We start from the raw sequence: 14,857 nt of genomic DNA on the forward strand, positions 1-14,857 counted from the left end.
TCAAAAACTCAGAGAAGAATCCTGATTAGACCATGATTACCATGAATGAAAATCTGAGGTGAGATGAGGTTATTTTTTACTGCCAGGACCTGGGACCATCCATCCCACTTAGTTGATCTCCTCAAGTTTTGAACTTGGGACTAGAAATGAGATGCTCTTGTTTCTCCTTAGGGCAAGAGATCCAGTGCCCATGGTGTCAGAGGACCGAACATTTGACCTATTAATGATATGACCTTGGGCAAGTCATTTAACCTTGACTGCCTCCCATCCAGGGCCATCTCCAGTCTTCTGATTCCTATCTGGCCACTGGACTCAGATGATTCTGGAGGAGAAAGTGAGACTGGTGACTTAGCACAGCATCCCCTCACTCAAATCCAATTCACTTGTTTGTCATGGCATGGCCTTTCTGATGTGTGGTCTTCTTCTGAGAAGGAAGGATAAACATCACTGTGCAGAGGAAGACAAAAAACCATCTGCATTTGAAATTCCATTTATTCTGTTCATTGCTTGCCCAGAAGGCATCTATAAAATGAGGGGTGAGAAGATTTGGGCTGGGGCTGGGGTGGGAGGGAGGCCCTAAATTCTATGATTACCAGACAGACTCCTGATTCCACTATTCAAGACCATTAGACCCTGGAGTTCTCATAAAACTCCCCTCCCTTATTGCTTCCTGGTTTATACTCACATTATATCAGCTACCTGGAAAGTTGCCCACCTCTCCCTTTGACTTTCTAACCACCTCCAATCCCTGGCCCCTGTTTGATGGAGACATTCTATCCTTAGACCTGGGCCAGGAAGGGGAGGAATTGGCAAAGAGATTCCCAGACTCCTATGGGCACAGATGTCCTGCTTCTAAATCTACCCACCAGTCACCAACCCTCCAAAGGAGGGGCTAAGGCCTTTAGAAGGAGAGGCAATAGTGAGCTGCCCTTTTTCCTTTCACTTCCTATGGGGAGGTTTGAGTCTGGTGTGCCAGAACCTAAAGGACTCTCAGATCCTCAATAGTACCTGCAAAGACCTTGCCAAATCTCTGAGCTCCTTCTTACCCCTCAGTCCTCTCAGAGAAGGGGTTCCTAACTTTGGAATGGGTCAGAAGCCTGGAGAAGTTTAGGAACCTGTTTTCAGAACCACCATATGGAATCATTGAAGAAAATTCCAAATTTCAGTTAGAAGTTAGTGATGTAATTTTTTTCTAATTCAAAGTTTCCTGAATTCTCTCTGTTAATAACCAGTTCTAGGGGCAGCTAAATGGATAGAGCACCAGCCCTGGAATCATGAGGAGCCAAATTCAAATCTGCCCTTAGGCACTTGACTGACTAGCTGTGTGATCCTGGGCAAGTCACAACCCCAACTGCCTTGTCAACAGTAATTATAATAATAATAATAATAATAATAACCAATCTTAGAATCTCTAAGTCCTTCCCCTACTCCCAAGTAACTAGCCCAGGCTGCTCAAATTCTCAAGGCTCTTGCCTTGTGCTTAGACCAATAGAATTAATAACACTGATTTAAGTAGTTCAAAGGGACCTTGATAAAGACAGACCCAGAGGAATAAAGTAGTTAAACCAGTGTCAAACAGGTAATAAGTGACTAAATGGGATTTGAAAACAAGTCTATGACCTGTTTATTCATTTATTTTGGTTTTTTGCAAGTCAATAGGGTGGAGTGACTTATCCAAGGTCACATAGGTTATTATTAAGTTTCTGAGGTCAGATTTAAACTTAGGTCCTCCTGACTCTAGGGCCAGTGCTCTACCCACTGTAAATCTATGACCTTAAGGCCCATGTTTCTTTCATTTTCTTTCCAAGGAGGATGCCTCCCTATCCCAGACTGTTTAGCCCCCAGACACTCTGTAGGGCCCCAGGCCAGGTCTCTCAGGTCCTTTATATACCCTCTTCTCTTCTTCCTCTCTCTTCTCTCCCAGGCCTCTCATATGTCTCCCCAGATCCATGGTTCTCTCAGCCTCCCCAAATCTATCTCTAATTTCACTCAGGGCCTTGGCCCCAACCTTTCAGACTCCCCATTTCTTTGGGCCAGCAGCCTATTTAGCTCCCTCCCTTGCTCATCAGGCTTCTCAGACTGGCCCTGTTCTCCCCAGTCCTGCTCTGGGTGGGGCTGTCCACGAGAGAGGGACTGATTCATGAGCTCTGGCACACATCGGGCTTGTGTGGGCAGCCCAATGATGCCACAGTCCCATGAGCTTGAAGGAAGCAGGAGGGGAGGGGGCTGCAGTTGTCTTGCGGTCAGTGGGAGGTGGAGGAGGCAGGATGTGTGTGCTGGGCCAGCAGAGACTCTGGGTGAATGGGCAAGAGGCCAAGGACTCAAAGGTGAAGCTTGCCCTGGGCTTCCTGCCAAGGCTGCAGGAAGGGGAAGGCTTTTCTACCTGCTGGATCTGGCTGTTGGTTCCGGCTCTGGGGAGTGAGAACACAGAAGTCTGGAGAGGTCATATCTGGGAGTGCAGATAGCTTGAAGCCACTTCCAAGAAGTCCTGTCTTCTAGACAGGCCCATCACCTAGGCCTCCCCAACTGGGGTTCAAAGCAGGAAGGACCTTCTCGATTAAGCCTAAGACCCTAGCTGACCCTTGCCTCCACCCTCCCTGCATGGCTCTGGGCTGCCAACTAACCCTCTCCACCCAGGCCCAGATCCTGGCAAACTGGGAAGTGGGCATGCCAAGCTGTCCTGCTCTCCCTGCCCCCAGGGGCCTAGCAAGTGGGCTGGCAGCATGCTGAGAAGAAGCAAGCCCTAATTCAGTTGGATTAGGAAGCCCGGTCTGGGGGCAGGGAAGGAGAAATGCCATCACTATTCTCCTTGGCTTGAATCCCTGCCTAGGCATGGCTAGGGAAGAGGAAGGGAAAAGCACCATTGGACCTCTCTCATTGTGTCCCCATCAATGCTCTAGGTGCCTCTCTGTTCCCCTCTGCCCCAAGCCCTGGGAAGGCTTTGCTCTGAAATCAAACATACCAGATCTTTCCTTCCTTCAGAAGATATTCTTGGCAGCATGTTAAAGCCCCTAAGACTAACCCTAACACCTTGCCCTCTGTGTGGGCCCTTAAGGCTTTCTCTCAAGATCACAGAAAGAGTTAGCAAGGAAGGAAGTTAGGGACCATCCAGACTTTCTGTCAAAGACCCTGTTGATAGTCTTGGGAGTCTATGGCCCCTTTTCAAGATAATGCTTTACAAAGGCAGGCAACAAGATGGAAATAAAGTTGTCTTTTTTTTTCAATATCTCTGATTACGATGCCTGACCTAGTCCAATGTTCTCTGTAAAAGAATTAAAGTTTAGAATGTGGAAATGACTTGTCCAAAATCATATCATGTCAATAAACAAAAAGCAAAGCCTAGATTTTGAACCCAGTTCTTCCCACAGGTGTTGGGAAGGGGGGGGGGGAACTTGTAGGACCATAAAGACCATCTTGTCCATCCTCAACCCCCATTTGTGTGCAGCAGTGGAAAATGACTCTGACAGAGGGGAAATGACTTGCCCAAGAGCACAGGTCAGTGGTGAGCCAGAGTCATCTTATCTCAAAATTCAGGCCTCTTTCCATTGAACTCTGGCCCCAGCCTTGGGGATACAGGCTTTGCTGTCTCTCCCAAGGGTGTCCGCAGATGCCCTGAGGATCCATAGAGGAAAACATCTTTGGCCATCTCCTCTGTGAGACAGGAGAGTCTTCATCTGTCTATGCCAGCCACATCCTTGACAAGGTCAGGGAAGGCCCCTTCTGGTGGGGGGGAGGGCTCTTTACTCATTCTGTAGTGAGGCCACCTTATTCAGTCTGGGATGGGGTAAGGGGGAGGGTCCTTAGCAGAACTGGCTGCTGACATAGGGCGCAGGAGCCAGAGAGGGAAGAGACCCAGCCCAAGGTGGCTGGGCCAGGGAGGTCAGGAGACTGGTTGGGAACATGGTGATCACCTAGCCCAGTTACCCAGGTATTACAGGCCTGAGCCAGTATTTGAACCCAGATCCTGGAACCTTCCCTGTTCCAAGCTTTCCTCACATGACCTGGTCCAGAGTCTCACTTTGTCTAACTGGACACATCCCTTCCCGGCTCCTTGGTTCCTCCCTAGTAAAATAAGAGGAAAGGCCTGGGGATCTCTGAGGGCCTTCCTGGCCTGGGGAGTGGGAGAGGCAATTCCCTGGAAAGGAAGGCTCCGAGCCTTAGCAAGTCATAAATAATCCCCTCCCCCAGCCGGCAGTGCCCCCCCTCCCCCAGGAGAGCTTCTGGGGAAGGAAATCAGGCCGCCAGCTCCCCTTCCTACACACATCTGGGAGTGCATCTGTCAGGTTTGGGGAGGCTCCATCCTGGCCACCCAGCCAGGCCCCCCAGAGCCGGGGACCAGCTCGGACAAAGCCCCTCCCCGGGCCCGGGGGCACCCGAGGGAGGCGGGCCGGCCAGAGAATGGGCCGTGGGGGCTGGATGACAGTTTGGGCGGTTTGATTCCGCTGGAGGTGGAAAGGCTCCCAGCCCGGGCCCTTCTGCTCGGGGTCCAGTCTGCACCGCCGCCCTTCGGGGCCCGGCCCGGCCCGGCCCCGGGTCAGTGCGTGCGGCCTGGGCGGGCGGCTCGGGCTCGGGTTTCCTCTCCCCGGGGCCGCCCGCCGCGCGCGAGGCCGGTGAGTCAGCGCGGGAGGGGCCGCCGCCCCCGGCCTCCGGCCTGGGCTGGGCCCCCTCCCTCCGGCCTCGGCTGGGCCCCCTCCCGGCCGGAAATCTCTCTCCCATGGGGGGGGCTCGGCTCCTCCGGCCCGGCCCCTCCCCCGGCCGGCCCCCTCCCCCGGCCCGGCCCAGCGCCCGCAGCTGCAGGACTGAGGTCAGACAGCGGCTGTGGATTTCATCGGCAGGGAAGCTTCCAGACCGGAGGCCGCCTGGGGGGGGGGGGGGGCAGAGAGAGGAGACGGGCGGGACAAGCCCTCATGTGGCCCAGGGGTCTTGGCCAGGAGGTCACCAGCTCCCTTCCGTCCAGCCCAAGTCGGGGGCCCGGCTGGAGGATGGGGGGGCGGGACAGGCTAAGGTCCCTGCTGCCCCACTTGTGTTTTACGGCTCATAGCCTCCTCCCAAGGTCCGAAAGTCCTGCCGAGTCTGGCCCCAGTCTCTCCTCTGTCAGCTCTACCGGAATGGAAAGGAGGCTGGGCAGTGGGGGAGGGCAGGCTTTGGGGGACCTGGTTTCCGTCTCTGCTCCCCATTTCCCCCTGGACATTCCTGATGGGGAGAAATCAGAGAAGGGGCTTCATGAGGAAGGCATTGGGCAAGGGAAGGAACGTTGCCACAGTTGGCTTCGAAAAGACGTGTCATTGAGGAAGAAAGGGGGGGTCAAGAAATCTGTTCTTTTGTACACCCCCCCCGGGTTGACAGGTGGCCAGGATGAGGGGTCTCAGCCTTTTGGGGGCCTGTGGGGACACATTGTTCTTTCACCTTGCCCCAAATGAGGGAGGGAGGGGGCTTTCCTCCCCTAAATCTGGAACTGGGATGGGGGAGGGGGCTGAGTTTTGGACCAGATCTCGAACTCAAACCGATAATTTTCAGGATCCTTCCCGGCCACAACCCCCAGGTCCTATTTACACAGGACTCTGGAAGGGTCATATGACTCTGGGTAACCACAGGCTCCCCAAGGAGGGGCTGCGATGAGTGGCCACAGGACACCCTCCCCTGGCCCTGCTGACCTCCTCCCCGGTCCATGGTCCACTTTGCCCATCTCCCTATTTCCCCGAGGGACTGTTTCGCTGCTCACCACTCCCCCATTGTTTGCATTCACCTTCTCTCAGACTCCCCTCACTATTCCCTTCAGTCTTCCTTCACTCTTTCCTCATCTTCCCCCTTTGGTAATAAATGCTTTCATTGTCCCTTCCCTCCCTCCCTAACTTGTTTTCTTCCCTAAATTACCGGCTCCCTGTCCCCTCTCATTTTCCCCTCCTCACACTGCTATGGAAGCTTGACCCCCCCCCTGCTTTAGAGACGGGTCACTACCTCCCCCTTGTGGAAAAATGTGGTCATGGCATCATTCTCTCTCTCACTACATTTCTAACTTCCAGGCTGGAGGGAGGGAACCATTCTGGGAAGGCTGGGGGAATGTAGACTCCCTGGTCAACCCTGGGCTCCCCCAAAGTCTCACTTAATGCAATTATCCACTCCTGGGTCCTTTTCAGTTTCATTGCTTTCCTTCTAGATTATTCATCTCCAATTTATCTTCGTCTCTCTTGTTTTTACATAATTGCTTTCACATTGTCTCCCCCGTTTGACTGAAAGCTCCTGGAGGACAGGGATTATCTTTTGCCTTTCTTTGGATGGGGCAGGTCCAAGGTGCAGTGGGTAGAAAGCCAACCTTGAAGTCAGGAGGGCCTGAGTTCAAATATGGCCTCAGATGCTTACTAACTGTGTGACCTTGGGCAAGTCATTTAACCCTGATTGCCTCACATCCAGGGCCAAATTCAGTCAGCCTGATCCATATCTGGCCACTGGACCCAGATGGGTCCAGGGAAGAAATTGAGGCTGGTGACAGTGCAGTCCCCCCTCACTCAAATCCAATTCACACCCCTGTCACAGCATCACCTCCTTGATGTCATAGTCTTCCTTGAGAACAAAAGGCACCATCATCATCATCCCTAGCTTAATAGTAGGCGATTAATAAATGCTTTTTGACTTGACCGTGTTGAGACCTTCAGAGATGTGGGCCCCACCCAGGGCCTGAATCTCCTACCTTCAGATTCCTCTGCCCTTCTTCCCCCAGGGATCCTTTCCATAAATGCTAGTGTCTGGACTGAGAGCCTACACACTTTCCTCCTTCCAAGTGGAGAAATTATGGTCAGAGGCTGAATCATGGACATGGGGTTCTTTGTACTTCCAGTAGGGGGCTCCTCTGATCTAGTTTTCAGCAACCGGCTTGTGTCTCCTTTTACCCATATTGGAAATGAGAAAGCTTTAGGGTTATCTCCCAGAGGGGTTCTGAAGGGACAGCTCCTTTGGCTATGTCTGGCTGCCCTGTCTCCCCCATGAAGGAAGCCCCCCTTTCCTGGCCCCCGCAACTCCATGGGTATTTTGTATGTAAGTACTTTGCATTTATTCTTTTTTTCTTTTTTAGTTTTTTTGGCAAGGCAACAGGGTTAAGTGGCTTGCCCAGGGCCACACAGCTAGGTAATTATTAAGTGTCTGAGGCAGGATTTGAACTCAGGTACTCCTGACTCCAAGGCCCGTGCTTTATCCACTGCACCACCTAGCCACCCCTACTTTGCATTTATTCTTGCTATGTTTATTCCGACATATAGATGTACTAGAGCCTATTTCAGTCTTAATATTTGCCTATAATCCCTTCTCCCACCCCTCACCATCATCATCATTTCAACTTTTATTCCTTCTGGGAGGAGAGACACCCTGGTGTCTCATGGTTTAGATCTTCCTCTAAACAGCTGTGTGACCTTGGGTGAGTCCCCTTCCTTTTTGGGCTTCCGTATCTCTCCAATGAAGGCATGGAACCCGATTTCTTAGGCCTCTGAATCTTAGGAATTTGTTCCCAGTTATCTGTGCTATGAGAGCATGGATTGGCCTTGAGGTTCATGTCACCCAAATAGAATTCGCAGCACTCTGGGTCCCTGCCACTAAGGAGCTGTGCCTACAACACGTGGCTTGGGCTGTCCTACCCTGTGTTCAGGGCATAGGAAGACCCCTCCGATTCCCCGCCTCCCCCAGGGGGCTGGGCCCTCTCAAATGCCATCTATTTGTAGAGCTCAGTCCCAGGATGGCTGAGGCAGGGGCTGACAGGTAGCATGTGACCAATGGGCAGGGGAAAGTATTTTTAGGATGTCAATGAGAGAGGCTTGAGGGGCGGGGCTCAGACCAGTGTCCTGGACTGAGCCAACACCATGCTCCTCTGGAGCCAGCTGCCTCACACCCCCAGCCTGCTTCATGTCCCCCATCAAGCTGTGGGGACTCAGGTAGGATCTGTCAATCCCTTCCCCCCTCTCTATTTTCTAACAGAGTAAGGACCCTGGAGGGATGGGGCTGAGTGAGGGCTAATTCCATCCATTTGGGGTTTCCCTGTGGCCAAAGAGTCATAAGGAGGGGGGCTTGATCCTCTGTTTTTCAGGTCACTGGGGGGGTGTCTGTCCCCAAATACTTAGGAAAGGGCTAAGACTCAGTTCCTAGAGGATGGGACTCCTTAAAACCTGGGATGCCTCTTGTACCAAGGGTCATTTGGGGAAGAGAATCAGGGAAGAAGGCAAGGAGTACAGGTTTACAACATGGAGATGTGGTTTTGGGGATCTTGGGGATGTCCCTGCTAAGTTGAGCTGGAAAATCAGAACTTAGATTCTCCTCTTATTGTCACTCCCATGTGCTGTGTGACTCTGAGTCTCAGTGCCTCAGTTTCCCCACCTTCCCTCAGGGTTATCTGGGTACTCCCCCTACTTTCTATGTAAAGGAGAGGGAATGACTGAAAGTCTCCTAGAAGAACTAAGACACAGGTTCCGATTCTGGCCCTGCTTTTTACTATTGGTCTGACCTTGGGCAAATCAATCCCTCTGGTTTTCAGTTTCCTCGTTTGTAAAATGAGTGGGTTGGCCTACTGGCTTAGGGGATTCTTTCCAGCCCTAAGCCCATGATCTCCCAGCTGACCACAGGTCCCTGGCCTCTGGGTGTGAAATGACCTTGATGGACTGACCCAGTGACCTCTTGAGGGGAGGGATCTTGCAGGGCTTAAGGAGTTTGGTGCTCAGCATCCAGGAAGCCAGCAGGGTGACATCTGGCCCCCTCCCTCTACTGTGGGCCCACCCCAAGGTCTGCTCCTACTTGAGAAGGGGTCAGGGTGTCTGATCACCTTAGGTGGCCCCTAGAGGTGCCCACTCAGGAAGGGATAGGGTAGAGGTCTCTCTCTCTCTGGAGGTTATTTTGGAATATCAGCCTTTGACTGAAGAATTCTTTGGAAGGTCTAAGTCCACTTAAAATTAGTGGGGTTGAGGGAGCAAGAGGGAAGAGAGACCCTGGGATGAAGAAAAAAAGATCTCAAATATTCATTATTTTGGTAATTTTTACAAATATAAAGTCATGCTGTAGAATTGTATTTTTTATATATATATATGTATATATAATATATATTTTCTCCAAGAAATAATTGTGTTTGATAAATTGAAAGACTTATGGGACCCAAAGACAAAATAGAAACATGTGGGGAAAACATTTTTGTTTTCTAATTTTAGGGCAAACTTCTTAAAAAAGTATTTAGGGGGTAGCTAGGTGGCACAGTGGATAAAGCACCGGCCCTGGAGTCAGGAGTACCTGGGTTCAAATCCAGTCTCAGACACTTAATAATTACCTAGCTGTGTGGCGTTGGGCAAGCCAATTAACCCCATTTGGCTTGCAAAAAACCTAAAAACAAAACAAAACAAAACAAAAAAAAAGTATTTAGAAAAGGGGGGGGAATTCCTGGAGTTTTATATCTCCAGTCCCAGCAAGGTTGGAGGGAGGGCTCCCCAGGATCACAGTCTCAGACCATGTAGGCCAACTGGCTCACTTCAGATGAAGTGAGAAAGGGAAATGACATGGGTCATAAATGGCAGGGTGAGAATTACTCCAGAACTATTGCCTTATGCTTTGTTCCAGGCTTCTTTCAGAAAGAGGGGAGGGAAGAGGAGGGGAAGGGAGAAACTACAGAATCTGAGAGCCAGACCCTAGGGAAAAACTGAGGCACAAAGCTTGGGGTCAGGGAATGGGAGGTTGTGGGTCTGGGGAGAGAACTTAGGAAGTCCAGGCCATCTTGGAACACAACTTCCTGTCCCCCAGCCTCCACAGAACACCCAGAGGCCTCCCAAATTGCCACACTGTGTCTCTGTCACCCCAGAAATGGAGAACTTCGAATATAGCATCCAGCTGAGTGACAAGGACTGGGCTGACTTCTCAGAAGCTGCAGAGGAGTGTGGCCTTCTTCAGGCTGCCCTGGCCTCGGGGGACGAGCCGCTTTCCAGTGACATTGACCAAGGGGACAGCAGTGGCAGCAGCCCCCCCGGACCCCCTCCCCCTCGGTTCCTCCGGGTGCGAGCAGGCAGCCCCCTAGCTGAAAGCCTGCTCAAGGTCCTGGACAGGCGGTCTCTGCCTGGGCACCTGGCCACTGCCCAGGGGGGCTGCTCTGGCAGCGAGGAGGAGGAGGGCCCAGACGTCCGCCTGGTCAGCAGGTTTCGGTGTGAGCGTGTCCTGGCCTCGGGGGCCGGTCAGCAGACTCGAGGCACGTCCACCCCGCTGGAGGAGCAGCTGCACTCCACTGTCCTCTGCCCTGACCAGCTCACTCCTGCCCTGGTTCCTGGCAGCACCATGCAGAAGTCCTTGCAAGGGGAGGCTTCCCAGGCCTCGGAGGTTGGAGTCCACTCAGGGAAGGACCCTCCAAGCCAGGGTCCCTCTGGCCAGGGGCAGTCCAGCAGCCTTGGCTTAGTGGATGGGAAGAGATCTCCTCGAGAGCCCAATCCGGGAGCCTCCCCCCGAAGTCCAGGAAAGAAGAAGCGGAGGTCTGTCGGGGCCAAGGGAAGTGGATCCCCTAAAGCTCAGGACACCAAGAGACAGGCCCCCCCGAGTCCCTCAGTGGCTCTGCCACCTTCTTCAGGGAGCCAGTCAGCCAGAAGCCCCAGCACCGGGGCTCACAGCATCTTGACCCCAGTTGATTTGGAGGGGAATGGCCCAGGATTCGAGTCTGGCCCTGGAGCAACTGGATTAGGAACCAAATCTAGTTGGGGGATAGAGCCCCAGGGCACATCCTCCACCCCTGATCTGGGGCCTGAGGCAGGAGTCAATGGCTCAACACCTGCCCCCCTGGAACAGACATTCTTGGATCTATCTTCACCTGTCTCAAAGACTGAGACCCGAGTGAATATGTCTACATCTACCAGGATTCCTAAAGAGGGAGAGAACCTGTCTCTACCTGTCTCCTTACCTGAGAAGAGTGTGAACTTGACTGGAGAAGCCTCTGAGGTGGAGCCAAGCAGCAACCCGTCTCCACAGGTCTCCAAAGAGAAGCTGCACAAAGATGTGTTTACATCGGATACCAAGACCAATTCAGATCTTGGACTCCCCATGTCTATCCCCAAGTTGGAACCGGAAAGGCATCAGTCTACACATGTTCTCTTGGCCAATGCAGATGTAGGCCCAGCCACCCCTATCCCCAAAGTCCAACCAGATGTGAAGCTATCTACACCTGTTCCCCAGGTCCAACCAGATGTGAAGCTATCTACACCCGTTCCCCAGGTCCAGCCAGATGTGAAGCTGTGTACACCTGACTGCAAGCCTGAGCCCATTAAGAATCTCTCTCCTTCTTCTCCCAGAGCCAGGGCAGATGTGGATGTGTCTTCACCTGACCACAGAGCTGAGCCAGATAGGAATCTCTCTATTTCTGCCCTGGGAGCCAGAGCAGGTGTGTCTGTCTCTACACCTGTCCCAATTACTAGGAGTTTCAATTTTCCAGTATCTCCACAGGGGCTCCATGGGGAACCTGAGAAAGGCAACAGGGCCCCCTTGTCTCCAGGAGCCCTGGGGGAGCCTTCACTGGTCTCTGATGGTGGCACACCATCCCCTGGCATTGTCACCCCAGCCCCAAGGAGGAAGAAGGTCCGTTTTTCAGGGATTTCCAGCTCCCCTCAGGAGGACTCAGCCTCAGCCTCCCCATCTTCAGTCTTGTCTGACAGCGCTGCCTCTGAGAGCCCAAGGACTTTGGGAGCAGGCCGAGGGGGCCCAAGAGTCTGGGATGCAGTGGCTGTGGGCTTGCGTCCCCAGCCCCGAATTCTGAAACACCCACCTTCCCCCTCAGTCTTGGCAAGGGACTCTGCCGGACCCAGGGAGGACTACGCTCTGACTCTCCCTGAGGCCTATGACTATTTTTTCTGTGACACCATAGTTGAGGAGGAAGAAGAAGAGGAGGAGGACATCCCATCCAACTTGCAGTGGCCCGAGGTGTGTGAATATTTTTTCTGGGACAATCGGCATCCAGGGCAGAGGCCCCTCCCAGGACCTCCTCTCCAAGTGCCTGCCCGAGTCGACCCAGTCCCCATCTCTATCCCAGAGGCCTATGAACACTTTTTTGGGGAGGAGGGGCCAAGTGAAAACTTGTTGCCCCCAAATTGGGTCCCAGTGACCCTCTCCAACGAGCAGACTCTGGGGCCTGAGCGGGCTCCTCTACAGGTCTGGCCTAGGGTCCCTGCCCCTGAAGACCAGAACCCACCGAAAACTGAGGAACTAGGCCTGACCGTGAGTCTCGAAGGTAATGGCCAAAGGTGGGGGGTGAGTACAGTCTGTACTAGGTCCGGGGAACAGCCTGTCCAGGGGGGAGGAAGGCCAAAGCCAAGGGGGAGGCATGGTGCCACTTGGACTGGGCTGCTCAGTTAACCCTTTACATCTCTTCTTGCCTTATCAATTCCTCCCTCCCCACCAAGTGACTAGGAGACCTAATAAGGGTGGGGGGTTGTCCAGGTCATCAGGGGCTGGGAGGAACACTGCTTTCATAAGTGAATGACTTCCAGGAAAGTGAGGACCCCTCCCACCGGCTGGGCAATCTGACCCAGCCTCACCCATGATCTCCATGGTGGTTTCCAACCTGGTGCCTCTAGCCTGCCTCTGGTTTCTTGGGTAATGCAATGATATTGATTAATCAAAATTCATAATTGAATAATAATGCTGGTATCCAGGGTAAGGAGACTCCTGTGTCCCCTCTGAGCTGGGGGACATGAACCCTTGGTGGGAGTGACTAGAGTAGGTCCATGGACAGATGCAGCTCCAGATCCAGCTGGTCTGTCCTTCTCCCTCCAGGGGAGCAGAGGGCTCCATTCATCCCCATCACCTTCAACCAGAATGACATGTGTCTGGGGTTCGTGGCCTTCGCCACGTGGGCTGTGAGGACTTCGGATCTTCATGCTCCAGATGCTTGGAAAACAGGTCTGGGGGCTGGGACCTGGGAAGGTCCTGGGGGGGGGAGATAAGGGGCAGGGGGAGGTGGGAGCACCTCTGTGTGACCTTGGACAGATCCTTTCCCTTCTCTGGGCCTCAGTTTTAGCATCTGTAGTATCAAGGGGGTTGGGTTGGAGCCATGAGTTCACAGTGAATGGTAGGGAGTCCTGGTAGTGACAGTTGATCTCAGGGTTCAAGAGTCCTTTAGAGACATCATCCCCTCTCCTGGCACCTTCTGAAGTTGGATGCCCTCTGCCCCTACATTCCTGGTTCCACTTTGGAACTGGCCTGGTACCTTTTTAAGGGTCATTTCAGTGATTTTTAGTCTGACTGAGCACACCCTGAGACCTGGAGCAGGGTGGCCCCTAAGCCAACATTCTACCTGAAGCACCCCAACCCACCCCAGCTGCCTCTTTCTGCTTTTCTCCCCCAGTGTTGCTGGCCAACATCGGTGCCATCTCAGCTATTCGATACTTCCGGAGACAGGCGAGAGAAGGACGTCCAAGCCTGTAGCCCCACGTTGGGGCCAGCTGGGGCCCAGGCAGGCAAAGCCCCAACCCAGGATGGCTGCCTGGACTCAGGGTTCTAGTGAGGCTGGCGTCCTGCTTCTCTGTAATGATCCTAAGGCATGTTCACACCGCTCTCCCCTTTCCCCACCCACCCACCCACTCTTTCCTTCCACATCCTGGGCTTGTCCAGAGGACAGTTGTCCAATCTTCAGCCTTCTCTTCTTGGGAAAGAGAAGGAAACCAAATCCTGAGGCCATTCTCACCTTTCCCTCTCAATAGGGGCCCCTCCAGCTGACGGTCCACTTATAGGACCTTTGGCAAGTCAGGTTTCAGAAGGGGGTGATGGTGAAGGGTGGGGTGTATCAGAGGTCTTGGCGTGAATCTTGGTAAACAATGAGCATAATGGGATACCCGCTGACTTGGAGGCAGGGGGCCTCGAGCAGCTCCCAAATGACTTGAAGGTGGGGGGCAAGAGACTAAGTTGGCAGTATGGTGGTGTTTGTCTTTCCTTCTGGAAGAAGACCATGAGGTCCGGGAGGTGATGCCATGACAATCAAGTGGATTAGATTTGAGTGAGGGTGGGTGCTAAGTCACCAGTTTCACTTTCTCCTCTGGAGCCATCTGGGTCCTGTGGCCAGATGTGGATCAGGAAGGAGATGGCTCTGGGTGTGAGGCAATCAGAGTGAAGTGACTTGCCCAAGGTCACATAGTGTCTGAGGCCAAATTTGAACTCAGGTCCTCCTGACTCCAACCACCTATATATGGAGGGTAAGTGGGGGCCAGGCCAGGCTGGCAGGCTACAGCCTTGACTGTCCTTGCTTTGCCTGTCCAGAACTCACTGATGACAGATAAGACTCTCAAGATAGTTCATGGAAGTATCTTTTTCCGCTGCCTTTACTTGGTGATAATGTAGTCATGAGAGTGAGAGGGGAGGGTGGTCATGAGGACATGGCCCAGGCCCAGCAGATTGTGGGTACATGGAATGAGGATGTCCTGGAAGGAGCTGGTGGGATGGGTTTGCGGGTCACAGACAGTGATGGCAGATATCGGCCATGCATTTGGAAACTGAGGACTCCCTAACAAAGTCCTGAGATTTGAAGGAGCAGAGATGATGAGAGGTGCGCAGGAGATGGAGGTCATGTGGATCCTGGTCAGAGGCTGGTGATGGGGAACCTCTAGAGGGCTCATGAGGGAGAATGGAGGCTCCTGGTCATTTTGGGAAGGGTTAGGGGAAGTGGAAGGAAAAGAGGAATGGGAAGGGGCTGAAGGGCAGCGGGGAGGTTAAAGGTTAAAGGTCCAAGGTCCTCAGTGGGGGTTCTGAATTCCTCTGGTGAGAGTCCTTGAGATTGCTGGTGAGTGTGTGTGTGTGTGTATGTGTGTGTGTGTGTGTGTGTGTGTGTGTGTGTGTGTGTGTGTGTGTTTTGGGTGGGTGGGGTTGGGTGGGA

General features: G+C 53.1%; 1 protein-coding gene across 2 annotated transcripts; it reads left to right on the plus strand.

The window, feature by feature from the left end:
- Window positions 1–7,753: 7,753 nt before the first annotated feature.
- On the plus strand, window positions 7,754–14,845 carry PERM1 (PPARGC1 and ESRR induced regulator, muscle 1). 2 transcript variants are annotated; one of them, XM_074218795.1, is made up of 4 exons: window positions 7,754–7,919; window positions 9,763–12,220; window positions 12,766–12,891; window positions 13,337–14,845. In XM_074218795.1, exons 1-4 carry the CDS (start codon window positions 7,848–7,850, stop codon window positions 13,414–13,416), a joined length of 2,736 nt encoding a protein of 911 aa, XP_074074896.1. In that variant the 5' UTR covers window positions 7,754–7,847; the 3' UTR covers window positions 13,417–14,845. The 2 variants fall into 2 exon arrangements, with proteins under 2 accessions (XP_074074896.1, XP_074074897.1); XM_074218796.1 differs by having other exon boundaries at window positions 7,838–7,919; window positions 9,821–12,220.
- Window positions 14,846–14,857: the final 12 nt, after the last annotated feature.

This window comes from Macrotis lagotis, chromosome 1 (assembly GCF_037893015.1).
Source record: "Macrotis lagotis isolate mMagLag1 chromosome 1, bilby.v1.9.chrom.fasta, whole genome shotgun sequence".
NCBI classification, from domain to species: Eukaryota; Metazoa; Chordata; class Mammalia; order Peramelemorphia; family Peramelidae; genus Macrotis; species Macrotis lagotis.

Bases quoted from the DNA above. Each gene is read 5' to 3' on its own strand.
- PERM1 (XM_074218795.1), top strand. From the start codon at position 7,848: ATGCTCCTCTGGAGCCAGCTGCCTCACACCCCCAGCCTGCTTCATGTC. The intron at 7,920-9,762 runs GTAGGATCTGTC...CCTGTCCCCCAG, and splicing joins ATCAAGCTGTGGGGACTCAG to CCTCCACAGAACACCCAGAG. The intron at 12,892-13,336 runs GTCTGGGGGCTG...TTTCTCCCCCAG, and splicing joins TCCAGATGCTTGGAAAACAG to TGTTGCTGGCCAACATCGGT.